General features: G+C 39.5%; 1 protein-coding gene, 1 non-coding gene and 1 pseudogene across 6 annotated transcripts in view; 1 reads left to right on the top strand and 2 right to left on the bottom strand.

Annotated features, from left to right (window-relative positions):
• ANAPC1 (anaphase promoting complex subunit 1) overlaps positions 1 to 25,793 on the bottom strand; it is a 98,837-nt gene that overhangs the window by 56,313 nt on the left and 16,731 nt on the right. For 4 of the 5 annotated variants that reach the window (XR_006269326.1, XM_043467714.1, XM_043467713.1 and 1 more), the window contains exons 12-24: positions 24,084 to 24,174; positions 23,926 to 23,991; positions 20,122 to 20,256; positions 18,387 to 18,524; positions 17,759 to 17,819; positions 15,660 to 15,847; positions 10,669 to 10,743; positions 9,062 to 9,330; positions 6,998 to 7,089; positions 6,035 to 6,183; positions 655 to 733; positions 221 to 257; positions 73 to 143 (exon numbers count right to left, since the gene is read on the bottom strand). Coding sequence is in view for 4 of the 5 variants with exons in the window: in XM_043467714.1 (XP_043323649.1) it covers positions 73 to 143; positions 221 to 257; positions 655 to 733; positions 6,035 to 6,183; positions 6,998 to 7,089; positions 9,062 to 9,330; positions 10,669 to 10,743; positions 15,660 to 15,847; positions 17,759 to 17,819; positions 18,387 to 18,524; positions 20,122 to 20,256; positions 23,926 to 23,991; positions 24,084 to 24,174 (1,451 nt within the window). In the remaining variant the exon portion in view is untranslated. The remainder of the gene's footprint in view (positions 1 to 72; positions 144 to 220; positions 258 to 654; positions 734 to 6,034; positions 6,184 to 6,997; positions 7,090 to 9,061; positions 9,331 to 10,668; positions 10,744 to 15,659; positions 15,848 to 17,758; positions 17,820 to 18,386; positions 18,525 to 20,121; positions 20,257 to 23,925; positions 23,992 to 24,083; positions 24,175 to 25,793) is intronic. The other variant, XM_043467715.1, reaches the window with a different exon arrangement.
• Positions 19,707 to 19,814, bottom strand: LOC122442733. The gene has a single exon (XR_006269729.1). It is a non-coding gene; the product is annotated as a U6 spliceosomal RNA (small nuclear RNA).
• On the top strand, positions 25,247 to 25,649 carry LOC122441289 (annotated as a pseudogene).

Below are 25,793 nucleotides of genomic sequence, written 5' to 3'. Positions count from 1 at the left end.
GGCCTGGTTAGGAAGGAGCAGTCCAAGGAAAGGATTTCAAAGACACATGAAAGATAACAAAGATGACCTTACCTACATTAGTCATCCAGACAACTAATCTCTCACCTAGGCTAGAAACTGATGTAGAATGCCTGAAACTAAACCTGCAAGAGAACAAACATGAGGTTATTAAACATGAAGTCATGAAACAGTGTAAAAGTACAAGCTGAATAAAAGTCACCTGCTCTCCTCTTGTTCTGCTTGTGGCTTCTGGGGGGCTAAAACAGAACAAAACTTTATTTTGATAGTTATCCTGGTAAAGAAAGCATGCAACATATAGAAGACACTTGGAAAGAGAGATTACAGATAAACAACTCCTAGAAAACAATAAAATAAGCAGTACTCTGGCAGGCTGGAAAGTATAATCATTTCCCTGGGGCTAAAAGAGCCCTTTTCAGACATATTGAAAATGTAGTTTGTCAGATTTTAAGTAATCTTGGTCTCTGAAAGTTGTTGTGGACTCAAGACTAGAACTATGCGATTTTGTCACCTCTAAAATGAAGCAAGACACAGCACCTGAAGTACACTTAGAAAAGTTTTAATTTTTTTATTTCAACTCTGATACCGACATCTATAAAAATTTGTCTGGGGAAGCCTAATGTTTGACTGACTTACCTATACTTATTCTGGATAAATACTGTGAGGATTCATCAGAAAGAGAGCTTTCGTCACCAAGTATGTAGAGTGCAATACTCTGCATAAGGAGAAATTTAACATTATTTTTTAAACTCTTGAGGCATAAGCACAGACAGGAAAACTAGCCCATTTTAGATATAGAGCTCTGTGTTTTGACAAACGTTATACAATCATATAACCACATTTCAGGACACAGAATGCTTGCATCACACCAGAAAGTGCCCTTGGGAATCACTGCGAATAAATAACGCATCTTTTTTCTCGTCCTGTATTTTGCATCTTCTTCAGTATCATGCAAATGGAGTCACAGAACATGTTGTCGTCTGTGTCCTATTTCATTAACTTCGCACTTCTGTGAGATTCATCCACATTACTCTGTGTATCAGCAGTTTCTTTCTTTTCAATGCTGAGGGGTATTCCATTAGACATATGTACCAACCTCTGCTTATCTACTTACAGACTGATCGACATTTGGGTCATTTGTGTTGAGTGGATGCTCAGTCGCTTCAGTCGTGTCTGACTCTTTGCGACCCTGTGGGCTGTAGCCCACCAGACTCCTCTGTCCATGGGATTCTCCAGGCAAGAACACTGGGTGGGCTGCCATTTCCTCCTCCAGGGGGTCTTCCCGACCCAGGGACTGAACCCGGGTCTCTCGTGTCTCCTGCATTGGCAGGTGGGCTCTTTACCACTAGCACCCTGACTTGCTTGGGGTGAGGTGAACCCTAACTCTCTACTCCTCTAGGCCCTTCTCCATTTCAGCCTTCAAAGTTCTCCTTTGAATATCTGCTGTTACCACTAAGATCTGCACCTGCAGTTTTTTTTTTTGGAAAGGAAGTGGCAGCATGATCATATTAAAATTTCAGCACAATGCTGGAGAGTCTTCAAGTCCTAACTATAAACCAATACAAACACTACAAATGATAGATTCCTGAAAGCAGTTGACATCGTATCTAAGAAAAATGTGATATAACATGAATATTTGTAAGTTGACTAGTGTAAGTTGGACACGGAACACCTTTGGCTTATTCAAGTATCTCTGGCCCCCTCTTGGGTAGCTATAACACTGAGTCTACCCCATTTTAGCGGAGTTGTACAGAACCGAAGTATTTGGTGAATTCACCTAAATGTTTCCACATAAGCAGCAAGGAATGAAAAAGTATTGAGCTGCTCTTAATATATTGTGAATGGACTGATGGCCACTGAATCGTACACTTAGAAACAATTAAAATAATACTATGCTATGTATATTTTATCAGTGTTTTTTTAAAAAAAGCAGAATCACCATTCTGCATGTCTATTTCAGAGCCATAGGGGGTACTGAAACCTTTCTCAACATGAAGGAAGCAGAAAATAGAATAAAGGAGAAGACAGGTGGGGAGCAAGGACATTTATCTAGTCCAGTGATATCTGAGACAGGAGACAAAAGATCTGGTTCTCCTATAAGTCTAGGAAAGCCCCATCTCAAGAAAGGTCCACAGAAGACCTCTAGGCAGGCTGCTCCAGTATAAGGGGACCAAGGGACGTTATTGTGAAGGAACTTACCTTTACTGACACCCTTTGATTCTATCTGAATCAGCTCTGATCTTGGATTAACTGTGTATAATAATGTGAGTTAATTTTTTAAATAAAAATTATTTCATTAAAAAAAATCCAAGTAGGATTTTTTTGTAGCTATAGACAAGCCGATTATAAAATTTAAAGGAAAAGCAAAGGAATTAAAAGAGCTAAAATAATTTAAAAAAATAAAAGTAATGGAAGGAAGAGTTATACTAAGCAATTTTAAGACTGATTATAAAGCTACAGTAATCAAGAGTGTGTGGACCACAACACAGACCAATGGGCTAGAATAAAAAGTCCAGAGACAGACCTACAAATATGTCAACTGATTTCTGAAAAAGTGCAAAAGAGAAAGAATAGTGTTCCCAACAATTGATGTTAAAAAAAAACTGACCATTCAAATGGAATAAAAATCTCAACGCAAACCTCACATCTGATAAAAAAAAATTTAACAAAATGGATCATGGATCTAAATATAAAACATAAAACTGTAAAATTTCTGGACAAAAACAGGAGAAAATCTTTCTGACTTGGACAATGAGCTCACAGACATGACACCAAATGCACTATCCATACAGAAAAAAGTGGATAACCTGGCTGCATCACAATTAAACATTTGTGCTCTACAAAGGAAGCATTAAGAGGACAACAGGACAGGACAGACCACAGGAGAAAACGCTTCAAACCCACGTATCTGAGAAAACCTCCATGCAGACACACTCACAGTACCACCAGCCATTTAGAAAACGCAAATTAAAACCACAATGAGTGATCACCGCGCATCTATCAGAAGGAAAAAATTTATAAATCACGACAATACCACTCACTGACTGGGATGCATGCAGGGAAACTGGAACACGCACACATTGATGGTGGAAATACAGATGCATGAACAGATAAATGAGATTAATAAATGCTTCCTTCCTGGAAGAAACGTTATGACAAACCTAGACAGTATATTAAAAAGCAGACACATCACTTTGCCAACAAAGGTCGTATAGTCAAAGCCATGGTTTTTCCATTAGTAATGTACAGCTGTGAAAGACTGACGATAAAGAAGGCTGAGCACCAAAGAAACGATGCTTTTGAATTGTGGTGTTGGAAACGGAGAAACATAACATGTTCATGGATTGGAAGAATCAATATTGTCAAAATGGCTATTCTACCCAAAGCAATCTATAGATTCAATGCAATCTCTATCAAGCTACCAACGGTATTTTTCACAGAACTAGAACAAATAATTTCACAATTTGTATGGAAATACAAAAAACCTCGAATAGTCAAAGTAATCTTGAGAAAGAAGAATGGAACTGGAGGAATCAACCTGCCTGACTTCAGACTCTACTACAAAGCCACAGTCATCAAGACAGTATGGTACTGGCACAAAGACAGAAATATAGATCAATGGAACAGAATAGAAAGCCCAGAGATAAATCCACGAACCTATGGACACCTTATCTTTGACAAAGGAGGCAAGGATATACAATGGAAAAAAGACAACCTCTTTAACAAGTGGTGCTGGGAAAACTGGTCAACCACTTGTAAAAGAATGAAACTAGAACACTTTTCTAACACCATACACAAAAATAAACTCAAAATGGATTAAAGATCTAAATGTAAGACCAGAAACTATAAAACTCCTAGAGGAGAACATAGGCAAAACACTCTCCGACATAAATCACAGCAAGATCCTCTATGACCCACCTCCCAGAATATTGGAAATAAAAGCAAAACTAAACAAATGGGACCTAATGAAACTTAAAAGCTTTTGCACTACAAAAGGAAACTATAAGTAAGGTGAAAAGACAGCCCTCAGATTGGGAGAAAATAATAGCAAATGAAGAAACAGACAAAGGATTAATCTCAAAAATATACAAGCAACTCCTGCAGCTCAATTCCAGAAAAATAAATGACCCAATCAAAAAATGGGCCAAAGAACTAAACAGACATTTCTCCAAAGAAGACATACAGATGGCTAACAAACACATGAAAAGATGCTCAACATCACTCATTATCAGAGAAATGCAAATCAAAACCACAATGAGGTACCATTACACGCCAGTCAGGATGGCTGCTATCCAGAAGTCTACAAGCAATAAATGCTGGAGAGGGTGTGGAGAAAAGGGAACCCTCTTACACTGTTGGTGGGAATGCAAACTAGTACAGCCACTATGGAGAACAGTGTGGAGATTCCTTAAAAAACTGGAAATAGAACTGCCATATGACCCAGCAATCCCACTTCTGGGCATACACACTGAGGAAACCAGATCTGAAAGAGACACGTGCACCCCAATGTTCATCGCAGCACTGTTTATAATAGCCAGGACATGGAAGCAACCCAGATGCCCATCAGCAGACGAATGGATAAGGAAGCTGTGGTACATATACACCATGGAATATTACTCAGCCATTAAAACGAATTCATTTGAATCAGTTCTAATGAGATGGATGAAACTGGAGCCCATTATACAGATTGAAGTAAGCCAGAAAGATAAAGAACATTACAGCATACTAACACATATATATGGAATTTAGAAAGATGGTAATGATAACCCTATAAGCAAAACAGAAAAAGAGACACAGAAGTACAGAACAGACTTTTGAACTCTGTGGGAGAAGGTGAGGGTGGGATGTTTCGAGAGAACAGCATGTATATTATCTATAGTGAAACAGATCACCAGCCCAGGTTGGGATGCATGAGACAAGTGCTCGGGCCTGGTGCACTGGGAAGACCCAGAGGAATCGGGTGGAGAGGGAGGTGGGAGGGGGGATCGGGATGGGGAATACATGTAACTCCATGGCTGATTCATGTCAATGTATGACAAAACCCACTACAATACTGTAAAGTAATTAGCCTCCAACTAATAAAAATAAATAAGAAAAAAAAAAAAGAATTGTGGTGTTGGAGAAGACTTTTGAGAGTGCCTTGGACTGCAAGAAGATCCAACCAGTCCATCCTAAAGGAAATCAACCCTGAATATTCATTGGAAGGACTGATGCTGAAGCTAAAGTTCCAATACTTTGGCCACCTGCTGCGAAGAGCCAATTCATTGGAAAAGACCCTGATGCTGGGAAGAAGGCAAAAGGAGAAGAGGGTGGCAGAGGAAAAGATGGTTGGATGGCATCACTGACTCAATGGACATGAATTTGAGCAAACTCTGGGAGACGCTGAAAGACAGAGGAGCCTGGTGTGCTGCAATCCATGGGGTCACAAAGAGCTGGACACAACTTGGCAACTGAACAACAATGACAATAACAGAGACTCTGAAAAAGAGCTTACAGTTTCTTAAATATATTAATCTTATGTATACTTGCTGTATGGACATCAATCCCACCTCTGGGTACCTACCCTAGAGAAATGAAAACTTTTGTTCACACAAAAACCTGGACATGAATGTCTATGGCAGCTGTATTCATAACTGCTTAAAAACTAGAGTCAACTCAAGTATCTTCAATGGATGAATGGATAAGCCAATCTGATATAGCCACACAATGTACAGCCATGATATATCCACACAATGTATGTATAGCCAACACTCAGCAATTAAGTGCAATGAACTGCTGCTACAGTAATACGTGAATGAATCTCAAAAGCAGGAGGAGATTTTCTGAGGGGGTTGATGGAAGCATTCTGAATTCTAATTATGGGAGGGATTACATGAACTCAACATTTATTGAAATCCACAGAGCAATACACAAAATGGGGGGGGAAAGGTAATTTTTCTATATGACAATTTTTTAAATTACATTGAAAGATAAAAAGGAAAAAGGAAACAAGTTTGGAAACACACTGAATACATACCAAGACAACAAGTCTGCCTCTTTCACAGATTCCGGGGAGGTAAGGATAGGGTGGCATTCCTTCACCCTTCAGACAGGAACTCACCCACTGATAAACACTAGGTGGCTCAGGAGTGAAAAATGACGGATACTGCATAAATCCTGTTTGACCTTCAGAATTAGATAAATGTTCATAAAGATACAAGAATACACTAAAACAATACTGTTTTAATTCAAAGGAAAGATAATCAACAATACCTGTCATTTGAAAACAATCAGAGTCACACTTTTTCCACATTCTCCAAAATGCTTCATGTTTTCTGCCACAGTAAGTATCTGATCACACTATAATATGTGGAATTTAACTGACTAATATTTTATCTGATCCTGGATGGAAATTTAGCGAATTCTTATGTTCAAGGCATATAAAGAATGTCACCAAAATTTTCTGCCCTAACTCTAACGATGAGAAAAGACAAGAAACCCAGGATTCTGCTTTAACAACTGGGCCCCAACCTGAGTCCGTTTAACTCAGAGTCTAAGACAATACAATGGCTACGAAATTGTCCTGTTCAATATGGCAACCACCAGCCCCGTATGACCGCTGAGCACTTGCAATGTGGCCAGGGCAACTGAGGAATTGAATTTTTAGTATAATTAACTAAACTAGCACACAGTGGGTGGTTACTAACTGGACCACACAGGATAGCAAAGCATCCTTGGCACTGGAAGCTCTAAGCTTTTGCAAGGCAGAACCTTGGGGATGAGTAAAATCCCTGCCCCACCCCCCCGCCCCCCACACTGAAGAAGCTATGGCTTACTACAAGTCAAATCAAACACTACAAACTAAAATCTGCCTGGTGGAAAGACACTACCCCTGATTTAGAGGTTAACAGTAAGAAAAATATCCTCTGCTATTTACCAAGAAAAATACAAGCAAAGGTCACTACACTGTTGAGAAAATCTTTAATAGCACAACACTTACCTTGATCAATTGTGCACACTTGTCCAGTAGTTCTGACAAGTGTTGGGTAGTCTCTATAGTAATGATCTACGTAAGGCTCCAATTTTAAGTCCCTAAAACAACAGAACATATAAAAGGAAATAACAAGCAAGGTATTATGGCATTCTCGTCCCAAACAGTTTAAGAAGACTCATCAGTTGCTTTATAATTTAAAACATTTACTTAGGAGAAAGAAGACAACCACATCTAGAGTCTCTATATTTTATTTCTGGACTTTAAAGTGCCTAGTATGACAAATGAAACCAAAACTCCTTCTGATAGATAAATTTTGAGGGTAAAACTGCTGTGAAAATGGTGCTGCAATTTCTCCTCTGTTAATTTATTAACTGTGTGATCTTCAGGAAGTCAACTTTCTGAATCTCAATAATTTTTCTTCTAAAAAATGGTAGAACAGCACTCAACTCACCCTCAAGCTTTTACGATTAAATAGTATGTATGAGAAATACCTTATAAAGTGTAAAGCATTCTACCAATTTTACCTATTTTGGAGAGCCATGATTAGGGTTTGAAAATCATTTCATTACAAAAGTATCTTCCTCATAGTAATGCCTTGTCATTAAGAGAAACCAACCATCAATTAAAACTGTCATGTCTCAGAAAAAAATTTCAGTATCTCAAGGAAGGTAACATAAATTAGAAAATATACTACAACTTTAACTCAGAGGTTGGCATTTTAATTCAAATTTAACTTTATCACCAATGGTCACAAAGGCTCAAACAACACCTAAGTATAAACATTTTGAGTTCAGAACCAAACACAAGGTGCTAGAAAAGACTTAAAAATACCATCAGAACAATCTTATTGTGGATCCACTACAAGAGCCTGAAAGACACGGAAGACCAGACTGGGACAACAAAGGACCAGCAAAGAGAACCAACATCTAGCAAATGACACCTGTTCTTAAAAACAAACTCGAGAGGCTTCCCTGGTGGCTCAGGGGTAAAGAATCCGCATGCCAATGCAGGAAACATGGGTTCCATCCCTGGTCCAGGAAATCCCACATGCTGCGGAGCAAATAAGCCTGTGCACCACAACTACTGACCCTGCGCTCCAGAGCCCAGGAACTGCAGCTACTGAAGCCCACACATCTAGAGCCCAGGCCCCACAATAAGAGAAGCCCCCCAAACGAGAAGCCTGCACAGCAACTAGAGCGCTGTCACTCACCACAACTAGAGAAAAGCTCGAGCAGCAACGAAGGCCCACTACAGCCAAAAATAAATAAATAAATAAATAAATTTTTAAATGGTCCACACCAAAAAAAAAATTTTCCCCCCAAAGCTTAAGCATGTTTCCTCATCACTGAAACAGGGATTGTAATACCTACTTTGACAATTTCTACATGCAAAGTACAGTTTTGTTAGTTTAAACCCTGACAGCTCAGTTGGTAAAGCATTTACTTAAAATCCAAGAGAACCCAGTTCAATTCCTGGGTCGGGCAGATCCTCTGGAGAAGGGATAGGCTACCCAGTCCAGTATTCCTGGGCTTCCCTTGTGGTTCAGCTGGTAAAGAATCTGCCTCCAATGCAGGAGACCTGGGTTCGATCCCTGGGTTGGGAAGATCCCCTGGAGAAGGGAAAGGCTACCCACTCCAGCATTCAGGCCTGGATAATTCCATGGACTGTATGGCCCATGGGGTCCCAAAGAGTCGGACACGCCTGAGCAACTTTCACTTTCAAACACTATATGAATCTAAGGCATCATTATAAAAACAGCAGATGTCATTATAGACTTTCCACCACAGTCATGGTGTCAAAATGAAAGCCAAACAGGTTACCCTCACTGTGTAACACACTCTTGTGCCTCTTCCACTCATCTGAGGACAAATACCTGCAACACCAGCCTGACCCATGGCCCTTACACAATGGATCCCTTCAAACAGTTCTGTGGCTTATGGAAAATGCTCTTTTTTGTTGAGAAGGTAGAATTCAGAAACTTATTTGCAAGGTTCCTATTTGACATTCATGGCCAAGAATTAAGTCATCTAATGACCTTCTGGAAATTTGCAAACTATAAATGATATTTACCTCGCCAGCTGGACAAGAAGTTCAACAAGTGAACGAACGCCTTCTCCCATTAGAGTGTTCAACTTGAGTTCCTCATAGACCAGGTGAAGAACAAAAAAAATTGCAGGTATGTGAGTGAAGAGAAGTGTGGAAGAGTCCAAACTAAGATTCTGGGAAAAATCCTCATCTTTCATCTGGGACACTCCCAAAGGACTCAAACACAAAGATCTGTTCAAGAGATGAGACTCAACATTCTGGTGGTAGTCTGAGTTCAGTAAATACTCCCAGTCCTGAGAAGGGTAAAAAGAGTATTAACTTTTTAAGTAATTGTAATGTCACCATTAAAAAAGAAGAGCAAATTCACTCAGACAACCAAAATAAAAAACTCTTCTCAGCAAAAGATGCTGTTAAGCCACACAGTGGGAGAAAATATTCCCAAAACACACATATGACAAAGAACTCATACCTAAAATATATAGAGAACTTCTTTAGATCAATAAATACTTTTAAAATCCAATTTACACCTGAACAGAAACTTCACAAAAAGATATGTAAGTAGCTAATAAGCACGTGAAATAGTGCCTAATGTGATGAGTCATTTGGAAAAGCAAATAAAAACCACTTAGAGAAACTACCTTGTACATACTCAAATGGTTAAAAGGAAAAAGACTGACAGCAAATGTGGGCCAAATCATATGCTGCTGGTCAGAGTATAACATGCTACGATCAATCAGAGACCAGCAACGACCCAAGAAGTACACCGCTAGGTATTCATTTAGCCAAGAGAAATGAAAATATAGGTCCACAAAGACTAGTTACTGAATGTGGGCAGCAGCTTTCTTTATAACAGTCAAATAATGGCAAGAGGCTACATATACACCTGCAGAAGAATGTATATACAAACCATGGTCTAGTCACACTACTCTCCCAATGAGAAGGTACAAACTACTGGTATCTGCAACAACATGGATGAATCTCAAAAGCATTATGCTGAGTGAGGGAAACTTTATAGCAAAGACTACATACTATATTATTTTACTTATATTAAGTTTTAGAGCTGGCAAAACTAACATATGATAGAAATCAAACCAATGGATGTCTTGATTAAAAGTGGCTCAAGAGAACTGTATAGAATCACAGAAATGTTTTGTCCTTAAGAGCAGTGTAGGTTACATGAGTGTGTATTTGTCAAAATTGATCAAACTGTAAATTTAAGATCTAAGCATTTCATTTACGCAAATTATACCTCAATTTTAAAAGAATGTGTTGAAACACAAGAATATACCCATGGAATCTGACATGTTTGAGAACTTAAACTAAAGAAACATTGCATAATAAATGCTGTCACTTTAGGTGATTAATTGGCAGTAAAATATCTACAAACTCAAATTTGTATCACACAGCATTATGTATGTTTAGTAATTTTAAGATGATCATTAAAGACAAAAGTAAATAAATAATCGCAGAAAACTTAACAGGCTCTATTGTTCAAAATAACTATCCTTCAGTATCAAAATAAGCAAAAGCTGTTAGAAATATGCACAAATCAACAGGAACACCACAAACATGGGGGAATGGTACAAGTACCCACAAATTAATTTGTATCAGCAAGAAAAAACAATGCTTACATCATCAGATCCCGTCTCAGAAGGCCTTGCCTTTTTGGGTGCAATGACTGGGGAAAGTGATCCTTCAAAGTCAAACTGGAAGATAACCCCAAAAGAAAAGACAAAAATCATGTAAATTTATCACTGACAACAGATCAACTTAAAGGACTCAGCAATCAGTTCTACCAATTACGGAAACTGAGGAATGACATCAAAATTCATTTTCTCATCTGGAAAAACATGATACGAACGCCTTTCTTCTAGGGTCATTGCGAAGATTAAATGAAATTATCTATATAAAGCATCTAGCCTGGTGCCTGGGCTCATGGGTTCTGCAACAGTAGCTTCCTCTCCTCCCCATGTCTCTCATGACATAGATCTTCACCCACTGGTAGAACAAGGACCATTAGTCATATCCAAAATACACCCAGTCTCAAAGAATCAACCCAATGTTAGCCAAATGTCAGAGCCAAGCAAACATGTATTTAGAGTCTGTTTATAGTGACAGCCCAACCATTCTCTGGCAGAGATGGGTAGCTACTGTCCAAAATCTGTGTTCTCCTCTTTCTTCTGGACCCACAGGCAGGCTGCTGAATCGCGCCCCTCACAGTGAGATGTGACCCCGTGACAGTGACTAGGAATGAGAGTGGACGTCATCAATGCCAGACTAGTTCATGAAAACCTCCCATGCATGCTCCCCTATGCTCTATCCCTCGCATCTGACTGGGTGATGTCAACTCTAAGGTGATCTTTGAAGCCTCAGGTTGAAGAGGACAGATGCTACATTAGCCTGGGTCCCTAATTAAACCATGTAGCCTGTTTACCTGCTAAGCACTGTTAAAGGAACAAGATACACATTTCTGTTGTGTATGCCACCATATCTTTTAACAGCCTTCTGTTATAATAGCCTATCCTAATACAGTTACATAAAAGCAATTTTCTAAAAGTTCAGCCTAATTCAATTTTCTCTGGCATAACCTTAGCCCCTTCTGCTACTTTGCACAGACACTGACCTGTCAGTTCATCAATCATAACTGTAAAAATGGTAATATCTATTTTCCTATGCTATAGAAACCTACATATTTATTAATCTCATTCATCTGAAAGTTGATTTATATATAAAAAGTAAACATAAACAGCAATATTTAAAACTGAATATTTAAATATAAAACTAAATAAAGTCAATTTTAAAAACTGATCAAAAGAACAGGTTTTCTTATGAAGTATTCAAATGAAACACAGTCCAAGAAAAAGACAAAATACTGTACGATATGATTCATCGTAGAATCTAAACTATGACACAAATGAACCTATCTACAAGCAGACACAGACTCACAGACAGAGGACAGGCCTATGGCTGCCCAGGGACGAGACAGGAGGGAGGGGGACGCACTGGGGGCCTGGGGCTGGTGGACACAGGCTACTGCATTCAGAATGTGCAAACAACAAGGTCCTACTGTATAGCGAAGGGAACCATACTCAATATTCTGTGATAAAACATAATGGCAGAGAATTTTTTTAAAAGAATGTATTAAAAAAAAAAAAAAAACCAAAAAATCGAGCCCAATTTATACACAATATTATCAAAAATCAAAAATGACAAAAGAGTAAAATCAAAGCAACAAATGAAACAACCATACCTAAAACTTTAACCAAATACAGCATGCATACACACACACACACACACAGTCTAAGTCCCACAATCAGAAAGAACACCTCTGCTATGGTTATCAAATTCATTAAGACCTGGAGTTACGGAAAAGAATAGTGGATACTGATACAGATACCTTTTTGTCACACATATGGATGTTTTATTTCATTATTTCAATATGTCACTGTTTAGCCAACCCTGTTCTATAATCCTGTGGATCACTGACCTTCATCTATCACAATCTGACTATAAAATATTCGTTTATCTGCCTTCTCCTGGGACAGTCGATTCAATGGGAGGAACTATCTGTCTTGCCTAAAGCTTATCTGAAAAGCCTGGCTTCATGCTTCGCCCACAGCAGGGACTCAATATCTAATGAAAATATGAGCATCCCAAAGGACAGAACAATTAACCTCAGATGCAACCACTCACAGAACCTGTCAACCAAAAAGAAACACCATCTGGCCCAGAGCCATCATTTAACATATCAGTAAATTCAGGAAGGCCCAAAAAAATTCCAGAGTCACATAGCTGGTCATTGGCAGAAATTCTGTACTCTCTACTCTCCACCCTATTACTTAACTGAAAACAAAGAGGATATATCTGGACAAAACAAAATAAAGAGCATTTGCCACCGAGGACCATTTCATCCTGAGCTTTCATTGTAAGGACAACCAAGACAAGGTTTAACTATGCAGTCATCCAAATAAATGTCAAAGCAACTCAGTCTCAGAGCTCATTTCCTGTTTCTCCTCTTAGGGCTACCACGCAACAAATTAGTCAGAGTCAGATTCTCCTTTACAAAACAAAAGAGCAGTTGCGTGCCCAGTCCTCTCCACAACAATGAAACACGAGGGGGCACTGGCCCTCTGCTAGAGAACGAGGCACAGTGATGTGGGTCCTCAAGTCCTGCAGGACAGCAACACAGAGAAACCACACAAAGCTGAGGCAGACTTATTCATACTGCAGAAATCCTCAGTTTCTCTAAGGCTCAATTTTTTCATATTTAATAAAGAATAGAAAAATCTCGACTGAAGTAGCATTCATGCAATTGTCTGGAATAAGAAAACTGTCTCTATTTTCCCAGTAAAACTTTTCCCAAGGAAACTGCAGAAGGCAGTTTTTTCATATGATACAACACATATAAACTCTTAAAAAAAATACTTCATTTAGGTGGACAAGGGCTTTCATTCACTAAGCATCCATCCTTGCCAGGCACTGCTATTTACCTTCTTAATGGGAGGAGAGACACACAAAATAAACAACTAAAATAGATAGCATAGTGCTTATCTATCTTAGCATGAGTGCTAAGAGAAAAATTAAACAGGTAAAGAGGATAATAAGTGGGAGACAAGGGATAAGTACAATTCTACATAGAAGAGATGCGGCAGGCGACACTGAGGTAATACCTGGCCAAGGCCTCGGCTTGTCTTGCCTGATGAAGGCATTTTCTCCAGCGTGCGTGCATGTGTGTTCAGTTGCTCACTCGTGTCTGACTCTTTGCAACCCCATGGACTGTAGCCCACCAGGCTCCTCTGTCCATGGGATTTCCCAGGCAAGAATACTGGAGTGGGTTGCCATTTCCTTCTCCAGGGGATCTTCCCAATCCAAGGATCAAACCTTCACTTCCTGCATTGGCAGGAAAATTCTTTACCACTGAGCCATCTGGGAAAACTGCATTTTCTCCAGAGGGAAGATCAAGTGTGAAGACCCTGAGGTAGGAACATGCTTGGTGTGTTCAGGACAAACATTGGAAACCAGTGTGGTGGAGACAATGTGAGCGAGGCAGGCATGAATCAGAGGTAAAAAAAAAAAAAAAAAAATTGGAAAACCCATCCCCATTTACCTTACAGAAGTAACAAAAATTCTCTCTGAGTTGGCAAAGGTTCACCACACCGAGAATAATCTGGGTGGCGAAGCAGGCACTTTTAAATGACACTGATGAGAATGCTGATTGGACAGACAGTCCTTTTTGAACATTATTTGACCCAGTAATTCCTCTTTTAAGGTTCAATTCTTGATAACTAACTAGAGATCTAAAGATTTGTGTAAAAAAAAAAAAAAAATTGTGTATAGAAGAATGTTACTCAAATTACTCATAAGAAAAAAAACTGATTCAACAATGTTCAATTATTAGCTATTGGGGCTTCCCTGGTAGCTCAGATAGTAAATAATCTACCTGCAATATGGGAGACCTGGGTTCGATCCCTGGGTTGGGAAGATCCCCTGGAGAAGGGAATGGCAACTCACTCCAGTATTCTTGCCTGGAGAATCCCATGGACAGAGAAGCCAGGTGGGTTACAGTCCATGGGGTCACAAAGAGTTGGACACAAGCAAGTGACTAATACTTTTACTTTTTCACAATTATGACAAAGCCATATGGTAGCCTATTATGAGAACGATAATCAGGGGGGAGGGAGGCTGAAGAATTTTTTAAATGGGCAATTTCCACTGATATGATGTTTATGAGGAGCAACAATGAAAATGTTTACAGTGGTGATCTCTTAGTATTATTTTCTTTTTAATCTCTCCATTTTCCAAATTTTCCTCAGTAACCATGTATACTTTTATAATGAAGAAAAACAATGACTTTTTTTTAAATGGATTTGCTGGTATGAAACCCAAATGTATTGACAGGTACAGTTGAGTTACCTGGAGAAAGGTTAAGTGTGACCTAGAGTGATTTCTTCAGAGTGAACCAGGCAAGGCTGTCCTGGGAAAGATCCCCAGAAGCAAAACGAAAACATCAAGACTGAAGACCCTACCCTGCTGATTTGTAAATAACCTATGAAGGACTTGTAGGAAAGTTTCTGGGGAGGGAGATGAGGAGCTTAGTTTGTATCAGTGACAGACTAGATATTTAGGCTAAAGTACTTTAAATCCCCTTCAAAATTAAACCTTCCTCACAGATCAAGCAATTATGTGGAAAAAGAGAGTCCGGGCCTCAAGAAAGGAACATTAAGCCAAGAGTCAGAAGATACACCGTAGGCCCAGTTTTGAGCAAATCTCTAGTCTATGATCTCTTTGTGAGTCAGTTTCTTCATCAATAAAATCAAGACTACTCCTACTAATCTAAGCATAATTTGCAGCCATGTTACAATGATGAAACGAGAAATAACAAAGTGGTTTACATTATAAAAACGTAATGATTCTAATTACAAGTAAAACACTATCATTAAAGTAATATTTGACTTACAATGTCATAAGATACAATAAGCCTTAGCATTATTCCATTTTGATGAATAAGGTATGCCTACTAGTACACTGATGTGTTATATACTCTGAATGTTGTAATACCAATTATGCAAACATACACTGAAAACAGTGTATCTCAGGAGGAAAATGACCGTTATGTACTCACATTTCTTGTCCATGCTAAGCGGTCTGTGTTATAACCCATCATGTTCATTAGACAGGTCACAAATAAGTTCCACTCTGAGTGATCGCTGGGCCCTCCCGGGGCACTATGGACACTGTACCACTTGACGAGCATCTGAACCGCTATTTCTTTCGGCAGAATGAACTTAATCGCTTGCAAACAAGTTTGTACTATTAAAAGCAAAGATTAATTTTAGTATGCTTCCTAGGCATGCATTTCTTTTCCCCTTTTACTAAGGTTTTTAAATCATTGCTATATAAAGGTCAAGCACTATGAAAAAGGAACTGCCATTAAAGAGCTGGTGGGACACAAACCTGACGTAGCCAGTCATCTGACTCTGAATTTAACAGGGCTTGTGAGAGGTCTCAGAGCAGTTTTTTTGTCATTAATTTTGGGTCAGAAATAGAATAACCACACAGCCCAGGTTACGTAAAACAGAACTGATTGACATCTATGGCCCCAACAATTATTAACAGCTTCCCATTTTGCTCTCAAAAATGTCCTAGTTTGGGCAATGAATTAAAGATCATTCTAACAAAAACACACAATTTCTACATTAATAAATTCATATAAAATATTGTTTCAATACTTCAGTAAATACATAATAATCAATACAAACATCCTCAAATGACAAGGCTCACCTAGCTTTAAAATGTGCTCTGAAGGGTTAAACATTCTGGTTAACCAAAGCTTTGTAACTTTTCATGACTTCTAACAGCACTGTTCCTACCGTGTTTTACATGCTCTCTGTCCTAAACAGATCAATCAATACCATGTAATCTACATCTTTCTTAACGGCTCAATACCATTAGGATGACAACCAGTTACAGCGCTACCCTGCCAAACAGCGACTCCCTCAGGGTGGCAAGGGCTATCGTTATGAAGAGGCCTAGGTCTGCTTTTAGCAGGAAATAGCCCCAACCTGCAATATTTTTGTATCCCCACATAATCTCTTTAGAGGATTTTTTCCTTCCCTTCCCAAATTCACTGTTACCACAGCCCATCCTCAGCAGCGTATGCTTTTTCTCATCAATTTGCTATGTGTGTGCACACACAACCAAGGCTGGAATCAAATGAAACCAATGTCAGAAAACCAGATAACCATGTTTGTCATGGCTGAATCCAAAATCAGTGTAAACCAGATACCGACTGAGGTGCTGAGGAAAGTTTTATCAAGTACAAAAGCTTCTGTGCATGAACTATGTGACTTCTATTTGCTCCGCCAAGAGTAAGATTTCACTTTGTTTTAATTTAACTAATCCATTAATTGTTTTTATATATTTTGGTTAGGCTTATACTTCTTGAGATCACTGGCTAAATACCACCTAGAAAAGCAAAGCGTCTCCATACCAACTCAGAATATCATCTACCACACCACTACCATACTACCACATCTACCACACTTTAGGAAGAGTACTTCCTGAAATGAGAAAGGCACTCCAACCCACGTAGCAAATTCTGCCAACATTCTGCATTGGAAGTTGGATTTTGAAACTAATAGACATCCTGAATTTTCTTATATCACACAGGCATTCTTTTCTTAACTTACATTTGTTGGCAAATCTTTTCGATTCCATGGTATTCTTTAGTATTCTACGTTCAGAAATATTCTCCACCTAGTACTTTCCAAATTGCGTTTCAATAATAATTCAAGCAGACTCTGATTTTATCAAAATACTGAGTGGATTTTTGCTAAAATGTTAAGTTTTCCTCAAAGGCAATTATGTTAATTGAGAGATTATTTTTGGATTAAAAACCATCAAATGTGCCAAAAACTGCTTTAGTTGCTTGGGCTTGTTTCTCAGACTTTCTTGCGAGAGGCGTGTGCGTATACTGTAATCTCCCTGCATGGCTTCCTCCTCCTGAGAAACCTCACAGAAGGGGAACCAGCACGCACTCCCAGGGCCCCCAGCCTTGGCGCTGCACACGGTGCTCCTCAGCACAGGGGGAAATTCCATCCCGTGGCTCCAAAATCAGCAAAACGTTTAAAGCCCCAACTATTAGTGTACATCAGTAATTTCTCCAGACCTTTTAAATCAAACCAAGAACACATGAAAGTGAGGTTTGATCCCCAACCATACCTAATTCAGAGGTGGCAATTTCAGGAATAGTGATCCTCACCATGGAGCCATTACTCAGTTCCTAGGGAGAATACGGAAACAAATAAGAGCAAGTGAATAGAATCTGTTCATTCTAAATCTCTGATGTCTAAAAAATAGCAGATGCTTACCAAGACTGCCTATCAAAGAAAAATGCAATAAAATAAACGAAAAACAAGCAGTATTTTTTCAAACAGAACTGAATATTTTGAAATTTCAGACACAATAAATGTCTGTAAAACATTAACAAAAACTCTTATCTTTAAACAAAGTGCCTAATTTTCATATAGACACTAACAGTCACCATCACCAAAAGTCTCACTTTTAACAACAACAACAAAAATTATGTCTGTATTAAAATTCAACTGAATGAACAAGCTTTGTTTCCAGTGCACTTTTTAATAATATAAAAACCTTAGAAAAGCTGGATGAAACTACTTTAAAGAAAAATAGGGCAAAAAAGTGATGTATTACAAGCAATTTTTTAAAAATCACATGAATTATTTGTTTCTACTTTTCAGACAAAACCCTGCATTCTGACAAACTTTACATGACAGCCATAATTCTTGGAAAACTATCCTACATTTTAAAAATAAATGTGCACACTTACTAGCGTCACCCTGTTACGGACAGGGTCTCTTATGGAATGAATGTAAGTTCCAAGCTGTTGGAAAGTACAATCCTCATTATACAGAGAATCATGAAGCTTTGAAGAATCCCTTAGTTCTGGAACTGGGGACACCAGAACCTGTAAAGGGTCATAAATACAACACGTGAAGCATTTTTGAGAAATTAGGATGAAGAAATTACATGTCTTTTTTGCATATGGTCTAACAATTGTACACAATGATTTTACACCGCTCTGTTCTAAGTATGCCTAAGTACCCTGTAGCAGACCGAGGTCCTCGCCAAGAGCTACTAAAAAAAGGTCAGTAAAAACAAGACATCTGATCGATGGCACTGGAGAGTTGTGGAGAAAACCTGGACTTGAGGGACCAAGATCAAGAGAGAAAGGAATCAAAAGTAAGTGGCCCCACAGTTTAACACCACTTGGGATCTAATACCACTTGGTCTATCTTTAATCCCAAGATAAACCCATCTGAAACACAAATCCTAACATTCTTAACTCCATCCTCAAAAATCTACAATGTCCTAGTGACTGCATTCAGAATGAAAAACCTTTTCATCCTTTCTTCTTTAAGAGCATGTCAGGTAGAGTATAAATCCTAGCTCTACCACTTATGAGCTGTATGTTTTTAGATAAGTAACCTCCCTGTATCTCCATGTACACATTTGTAAAACAAGGATTAATATTTTCCTAATAAAGCTGTTTTAAGGGACTAAACACAATGCTTAGAACAGTATCTAGAACACAGATAACACTAGAATATCCCACCCCTTGCCCTGCCTCACCCAACAGACTACGTGGATTTTTTAAAGTATTCATTCATTCCACAGACTTGTTGAGTCTTAACTTGCATGCCAAGAGGTAGAGGTACAATTATATGTTAGCAATGTCCTGCACTGACCTGCCTCCACGCCCATGCCCATGGGAATCCTCTTTACTCAAATACCCGCTTCCACCTACAAATATTCTATTTGTCCTCCAGGTCCAAACCAAATCAGACCCGTCTCTCAGAGACGTTCCACCCTTAGAACGTCTCTTCTGATCCATGAATCTCCTACAGTATTTTCTGTTTCCCATTCATAAGTCTTCACAGTCTTCCTTATTTATAATTTTTAGTCTTATCTTTTAGTTAATGTTTTTGGTGTATAGCTGCTTTACAATGCTGTGTTAGTTTCTACTATACACCAAAGTCAGTCAGCCATACATACATCCCCTCCCTTTAACTTCATTCCCACCCATGTCAGCACAGTGCATTAGATAGAGTTCCCTGGGCTACACAGCAGGTTCTCATTAGTATCTTTTAAAAAGATGGGACATTTCACAAATTTGTGTGTTATCCTTGAGCAGGGCCCATGCTAATCTTCTCTGTATCATTTCAATTTTAGTATATTGATGCCGAAGTGAGCATTAAATTATGATTCCTTAAAACAGACAGTACATTTGGTTCACACAAGGAAACTGTGAGATCCCTAGATGAAAAAGAATGCATCCCTCTCCTAACTGAGGCATCCTCAAAAAGCACCTCACATATCACAAGGGAAGTCACTGTGCATTTACGGAATCATTTGTTTAAAAATATTCATATTCTACAAGCGTTAGCTAAACTTCCAACTTTACCATTTTTAAAACAGAAAAAAAGTTAACCATGAAAAGAGCTAATATTTGACCCAACTTCTCCAAAACACTATCAATTTTTGACACCTACTCCCCTTCTCACCTCATCCAGGGATCCAAGCAGCTTACTCAGAGGGTTAGCAGTAGTAACGCCGTCAAGCGGGGTGCTGGGCCGAGGCATCGTGTTGGACATTGTCAGGGAAGGAGCTGGCAGCCCAGGAATAAAAACCTTACCCACCTGAAAGAATTTTAAAATGTGGGGAAAAAATATTAGCTTTCATGCATCATATTCTTGAATGAAACATTAAGGCATGTAAGCACGTATTTCTTTTGCTATTTAAAAGTTTATGCTCACCACACACAACTGAAAAACAGGGAGAATTAGAATTTTAATAATGTATCAAATTCCACCATCCAACTACAAACATCTTGACATAAATTCTTAGTCTGATTCCTTCTTTTCATTACTAAGAACTTTCTGAAGACAGGAAACGGGGGGAATGTTAATACAGTCAAGACATTAAACAAAATTCAAGTATACCACACACTTTTCCACCTTATTGGAGGTAAAGGCAGCAGGCACATTAAGCTTTCAGAGAGTATAAGCATCAGTCTTATTAAGTCTCCTGGCAGAAAGAAAAAGTGTCATTTATTTCTTGGGGCCAAACAAAAATTAAGCTAAAGTGATACTCAAGAGTTAAATCCAACCTAATCCAAACTGTGCTCTCTAGCTTACAATCCATCATAAACTCTCAAACACTTCTTCCTCAAAAAAACTTTACATAAATTCCTCATTGACCTTAAAAGAACGAGTCAACAATCTATGCTAATCACTCTTTGTTTTAACTATCCATAGGGTTCTCAGAAAAAAAAACACAAATTCACATCCACACAGTCTGAAAACTTTTTTTTTTATTTTTAACTGGTGGCTAACTGCTTTACACTGTTGTTTCTGCCATACAATGTGAATCAGCCATAAATATAGAAACGTCCCCCAGTCTTGAACTCCCTCCCAATCCCTGAAAACTCTTGATAAGACTAAAAGGATATTCAGAACCAAAGAGGAATTTTAACAATATACATACTTATGTATATGTACATAAATATACTATCTGAATATACTACCTGAAAACTGATAAAATTACCTAAGTTGTCCAAATAAAATCCTTAGGATTAAAAAGTAAAACTGACAGAACCAATATGCAGAGGTTTTAAAAAAAAAAATCAGCAACCACTCTCCAGGTCATAAAAATATGGAGTAAGCACTTTCTATGCTATTACTCCCACTAACTACCACCACCACAACAGAATCTACGTGAACGTATGACACAACTAGCAAAGGGCTGCAGAAGGTGAGGAACGCTGACAGGCTGGGGGCCTGAGACCAGGAATGAAACGTGACCCCGACCTTTCTGTTTTGTGTGTCTACCTCTCTAAGTAACCAGGCCTTGCACTCTTGAGGGGCCTGCAACCCAGAAATGCTCTCAGGCGCAGAACAAGAGAGAGCCACAAATACCCTGCTCTTTCTGCCAAAACTTGGTCAGGCAGAGTAGCCAGGCAGGGAACACCACGTCCGCCACATCCACCCCACTTCGGTCAAACACACAAAACAAGCCACAGCCCCAGGTGCCCACCCCACCCAGACCTGCGGATGGAGACAAGGACGAGGGGCGGGGCCCGTCACCCCACTCTGCCCCGGCACAAAGCCGGGAGGCCAGGCCTGTCCTGTGACTCCCTGCTTGCAGTCACCAGGCAGCATGGCCTCCCCGCCAAAGGCTCTGCACTGCATGCAGACTACAGACGAAGCCCGGCTCTCACGCCACGCATGAGCCCCTCACCTCCCCACAGTGTGCAGCAACTGTCGAGGGGCAGGAGCCTGGCTCTCACCCTCACTCGGTAAGAATGAGGTGGCCTACCGCTTCCCACCCTTCTTCCACAGACTGCAGGTGGAGCGCTCCGTTCCATCCCCAACCTGTAATAACTAGGCAGTAGGGAGTGAGGGGAGGGACGGGGAGGAAGGGAATAGAGAAAAGGACTTTCTGAACATGTGTATGAAATCCTGGGCAGGCCTCTGTGTGACTGACAGTGACAAAGTCAAACATCTGAGAGCTAAACCCTGATCTATAACACCACTAAGTTCTCAAACTGGCCTCGACGTAGGGTGGAAGCACACCACAATTTCATCATGGGAGCAGATGCCCCCAAAAAAAGACCCAGTCAAGAAAGGAGTAGCTTAACAAGCTAAAAAACTTTTAGACAGTAACCAATCTACCCCAGACAAACACTGAGGAAAAATACTACAGCCTGTGAGCAAAGGCCAGGTGGGAGGCTGGACCTCCATTCTCACCTGGCTCTAATGAGGCACTGATTTGGGGGGGAAAAAAATAGTACTTTGGATTAGCAATGACGTAATGAAGACTGGGGCTTCCCAGGTGGAAAGCTAGTGGTAAAGAACTCACCTGCCAGTGCAAGAGACCTAAGAGATGCAGGTTCGATCCTTGGGTTGGGAAGATTCCCTGGAGAAGGAAATGGCAACTCACTCCAGTACTCGTCTGGAGAGCCCCATGTACAGAGGAGCCTGGCAAGCTGTGGTCCATAGAATCGCAAAGAGTCGGACGTGACTGAAGCGACTTAGCACTAACACTAAAGAAGCTTTGAGAATTCCCATACACTGCTGGAGGCAAGGAGTACAACCTTGCAACCTTGATACAACCTACACTTTGGAAAACAATATGGCACCACAGGCAAAGTGAATGACTATGCATATTTTCTAAAGACTAGGAGATATATGTTTTTTAAAAACCCTCCTAAGCATTGTTTATTAGAAGAAACAATAAAACAATCCTCGAGGCTGGTAAAGCTCTGGTGTAATCATACAACAGAAAACTGTAACAGCGAGTCAACAACAGCTTTGTGTCTACAAAAATATATCTAAAAAGATTCAATAATGTTAATATTGAGCAAAATAGTCAAGTCAGAAGAGTATATGGTATGTTTCATTTATATGAAAATTCAGATACAAAGAAACAATTTATTCTTTAGTGATATAATTCCAAAATCTAGGAACAAAAAACCAGGGACTCATTTATCACAAGAAAAGACACTGTCTACCTCCGGGGGATGAGGATGACAGGGGAAAGACCACCAGGAGACTGTAAAACTATGGGCAACATCCTATTTCCTAACCTGGGTATATGAATGTTCACTTCATTATTCTTCAAATTGTGTATATTTAAATTCCATAATTTACACATGTAAAATTTACATTGTTCTGTATAAAAATTTCACAACTGTTTAAAAAGAGACAGCCAACATACTACATGGTATACATCTGATGTAATTCAACTTTCCTAAAACTTTGAGGGTTAACAAACCTGACCATACATTAATTTTAAAACTACATTCTTTATAAAACTTCAGTTAACCTTTTCTCCTTTTATTAAAAAATAATTTATTTACATTCATTGAAGCTTCCCCAACTGCACTGTGTTCATAATGTAATCCATCTAATGACCAATGAGACCTAGACCTCTAAGTTGCTATTGGTTAATCGCTAAGTCATGGCCAACTCCTTTGCAACCTCATGGACTAAAGCCCACCAGGATCCTCTCTGTTCATGGGATTTCCCAGGCAAGAATACTGGAGTGGGTTGCCATTTCCTTCCCCGGGGATCTTCCCGACCTGGGGATCAAACCTGCATCTCCTGCACTAGCAGGCTGGTTCTTTATCACCACCAGGGAAGTACTCCAAGTTAGGTTCAACGTAAACCAAAGGGTTCATTTTCAACTCTTACAGAAATCTGCCAAATTCCACAGTCATGAGGTAACAAATTTTAATATCAAACACTAAAAAATAATAATTAAAGCAGCAGTCCTACTAACAGCATGGGGTGCTGTGTGTTCCTTACCCGCACCACTCCTGTGTACAGCACCAGGTTTCCACTGCTTTCCAGGACCAGCATAGTGTCTATCTTCTTGGGAAAAAAAAAAAGCAAAAAAATTTTTTTTCCAATTGTGCAAATTATTAAAGTACAAAGACTTTCAACCTCTCAAGAAATGCATTTACCTCCACTGGCGCCGCATCCTTTGCCTGGATGTTGGTGACAGAGCCGAAGATGAGCTGCGTTTTATCATTACTCTCCTGAAACTTTATACATCTAAACATTCAAATTAAAAAACACAGTATTGATACATGCAACAAACCTGTACTTATACTTAACTCAAGGGTACTGGGCTGACTGTTAAATGCCCATTTCAGAAGGTTACTTACTATTGGGTTACTCACTATTTATATAAGTTACTTACTATTTATATAAGATCTTCAAATGACAAAAGTACAGAGACAGAACAGATTAGTGGCTGCCAGAGATTGGGGACAGTGGGAGGTGGGTGTGACGTGCATGCTTAGTCGCTCAGTCGTTCCAACTCTTTTCGACCCCATGGACTGTAGCCCACCAGGCTCCTCTGTCCATGGGATTTTCCAGGCCAAGAATACTGGAGTGAGCTACGATTTCCTCCTTCAGGGGATCTTTCCGACCCAGGGATCGAACCTCTGTCTCTTGCATCTCCTGTGGCAAGCGGATTCTTTACCAGTGAGCCACCTGGGAAGTCCAGGGTGTGATGTATGTGACTCTAAAGGGTAGCTAGCATGAGGGAGATCTTTGAGGTGATAAAGAAGTTCAGAATTTCAACTGTGGTGTCTGCACACGTCTACACGTGAGAAAACTTCATTGAATCACACACACGCACGCAAATGAGTACATGTAAACCTGATGGTTTGAACAAGGTCTGTGGACTGTACTGATGTCAATTTCCTTGCTTTGGTAATGCACTGTAGTTATGTAAGATGTTACCTTTGGGGAAACAAGTACTACATTACAACTTCCTATGATCTGTAACAATTTCAAAATTAAAGGGTCAATACATTGGCAAATATATGAATACACATTTCACCTAAGAAGATAAACAAATGGCTAATAAGCACTTGAGAAGATGCTCGACATCATAAGTCATCAGGGAAATGCAAATTCCCTTCAAACACACCAGAATGGCTACAATCAAAAGAAAATAACAATATCAAATGTTGTCAAGGATGAAAAATTGGAACACTCAAAAATGGCTGGGCGGAATGTAAAATGGTGCAGTTTAGTTGGAAAACAAATTTAGCAATTTCTTTAAAAACAGTGAGTCCTCTTTCCAGAATCTTTCCCTGCCGCCAGAAAGGTCCACATGAATGTCCTGGCTGAAGTTCTCAGGAGTACCAACAGTGCTGAAAAGAGAGGCAAATGCCAGGTCCTTGTGAGGCCATGCGCCAAAGTCATCGTCAGGTTTCTAACTGTGATGACGAAGCATGGTTACATTGGCGAATTCGAAATCACTGATGATCACAGGGCTGGGCAAACTGCTGTGAACCTCACAGGCAGGCTAAGTAAGTGTGGAGTGATCGGCCCCAGATTTGATGTGCAACTCAAAGATCTATAAAAATGGCAGAATAACCTGCTCCCATCCCGTCAGTTTGGTTTCACTGTACTGACAACCTCAGCTGGCATCATGGACCATGAGGAAGTGACGAAAACACACAGGAGGGAAAATCCTTGGATTCTTTTTCCAGGGATGTAATACATATAAATAAAATGCCTCAGAGGACAAAAAAAGCTGACAATGAATTTATCATTTGATCCACTCCTAGTTATCTACCTATCTATGTACATGAATCACGTATGTCCACATAAAGACTTTGGCTCCAATGATCACAGTGCTATAACTCACAATGGTC

The sequence above is a fragment of the Cervus canadensis genome, chromosome 5 (assembly GCF_019320065.1).
Source record: "Cervus canadensis isolate Bull #8, Minnesota chromosome 5, ASM1932006v1, whole genome shotgun sequence".
Lineage (NCBI taxonomy): Eukaryota > Metazoa > Chordata > Mammalia > Artiodactyla > Cervidae > Cervus > Cervus canadensis.
This window is presented reverse-complemented; position numbering and strand designations above follow the sequence as displayed.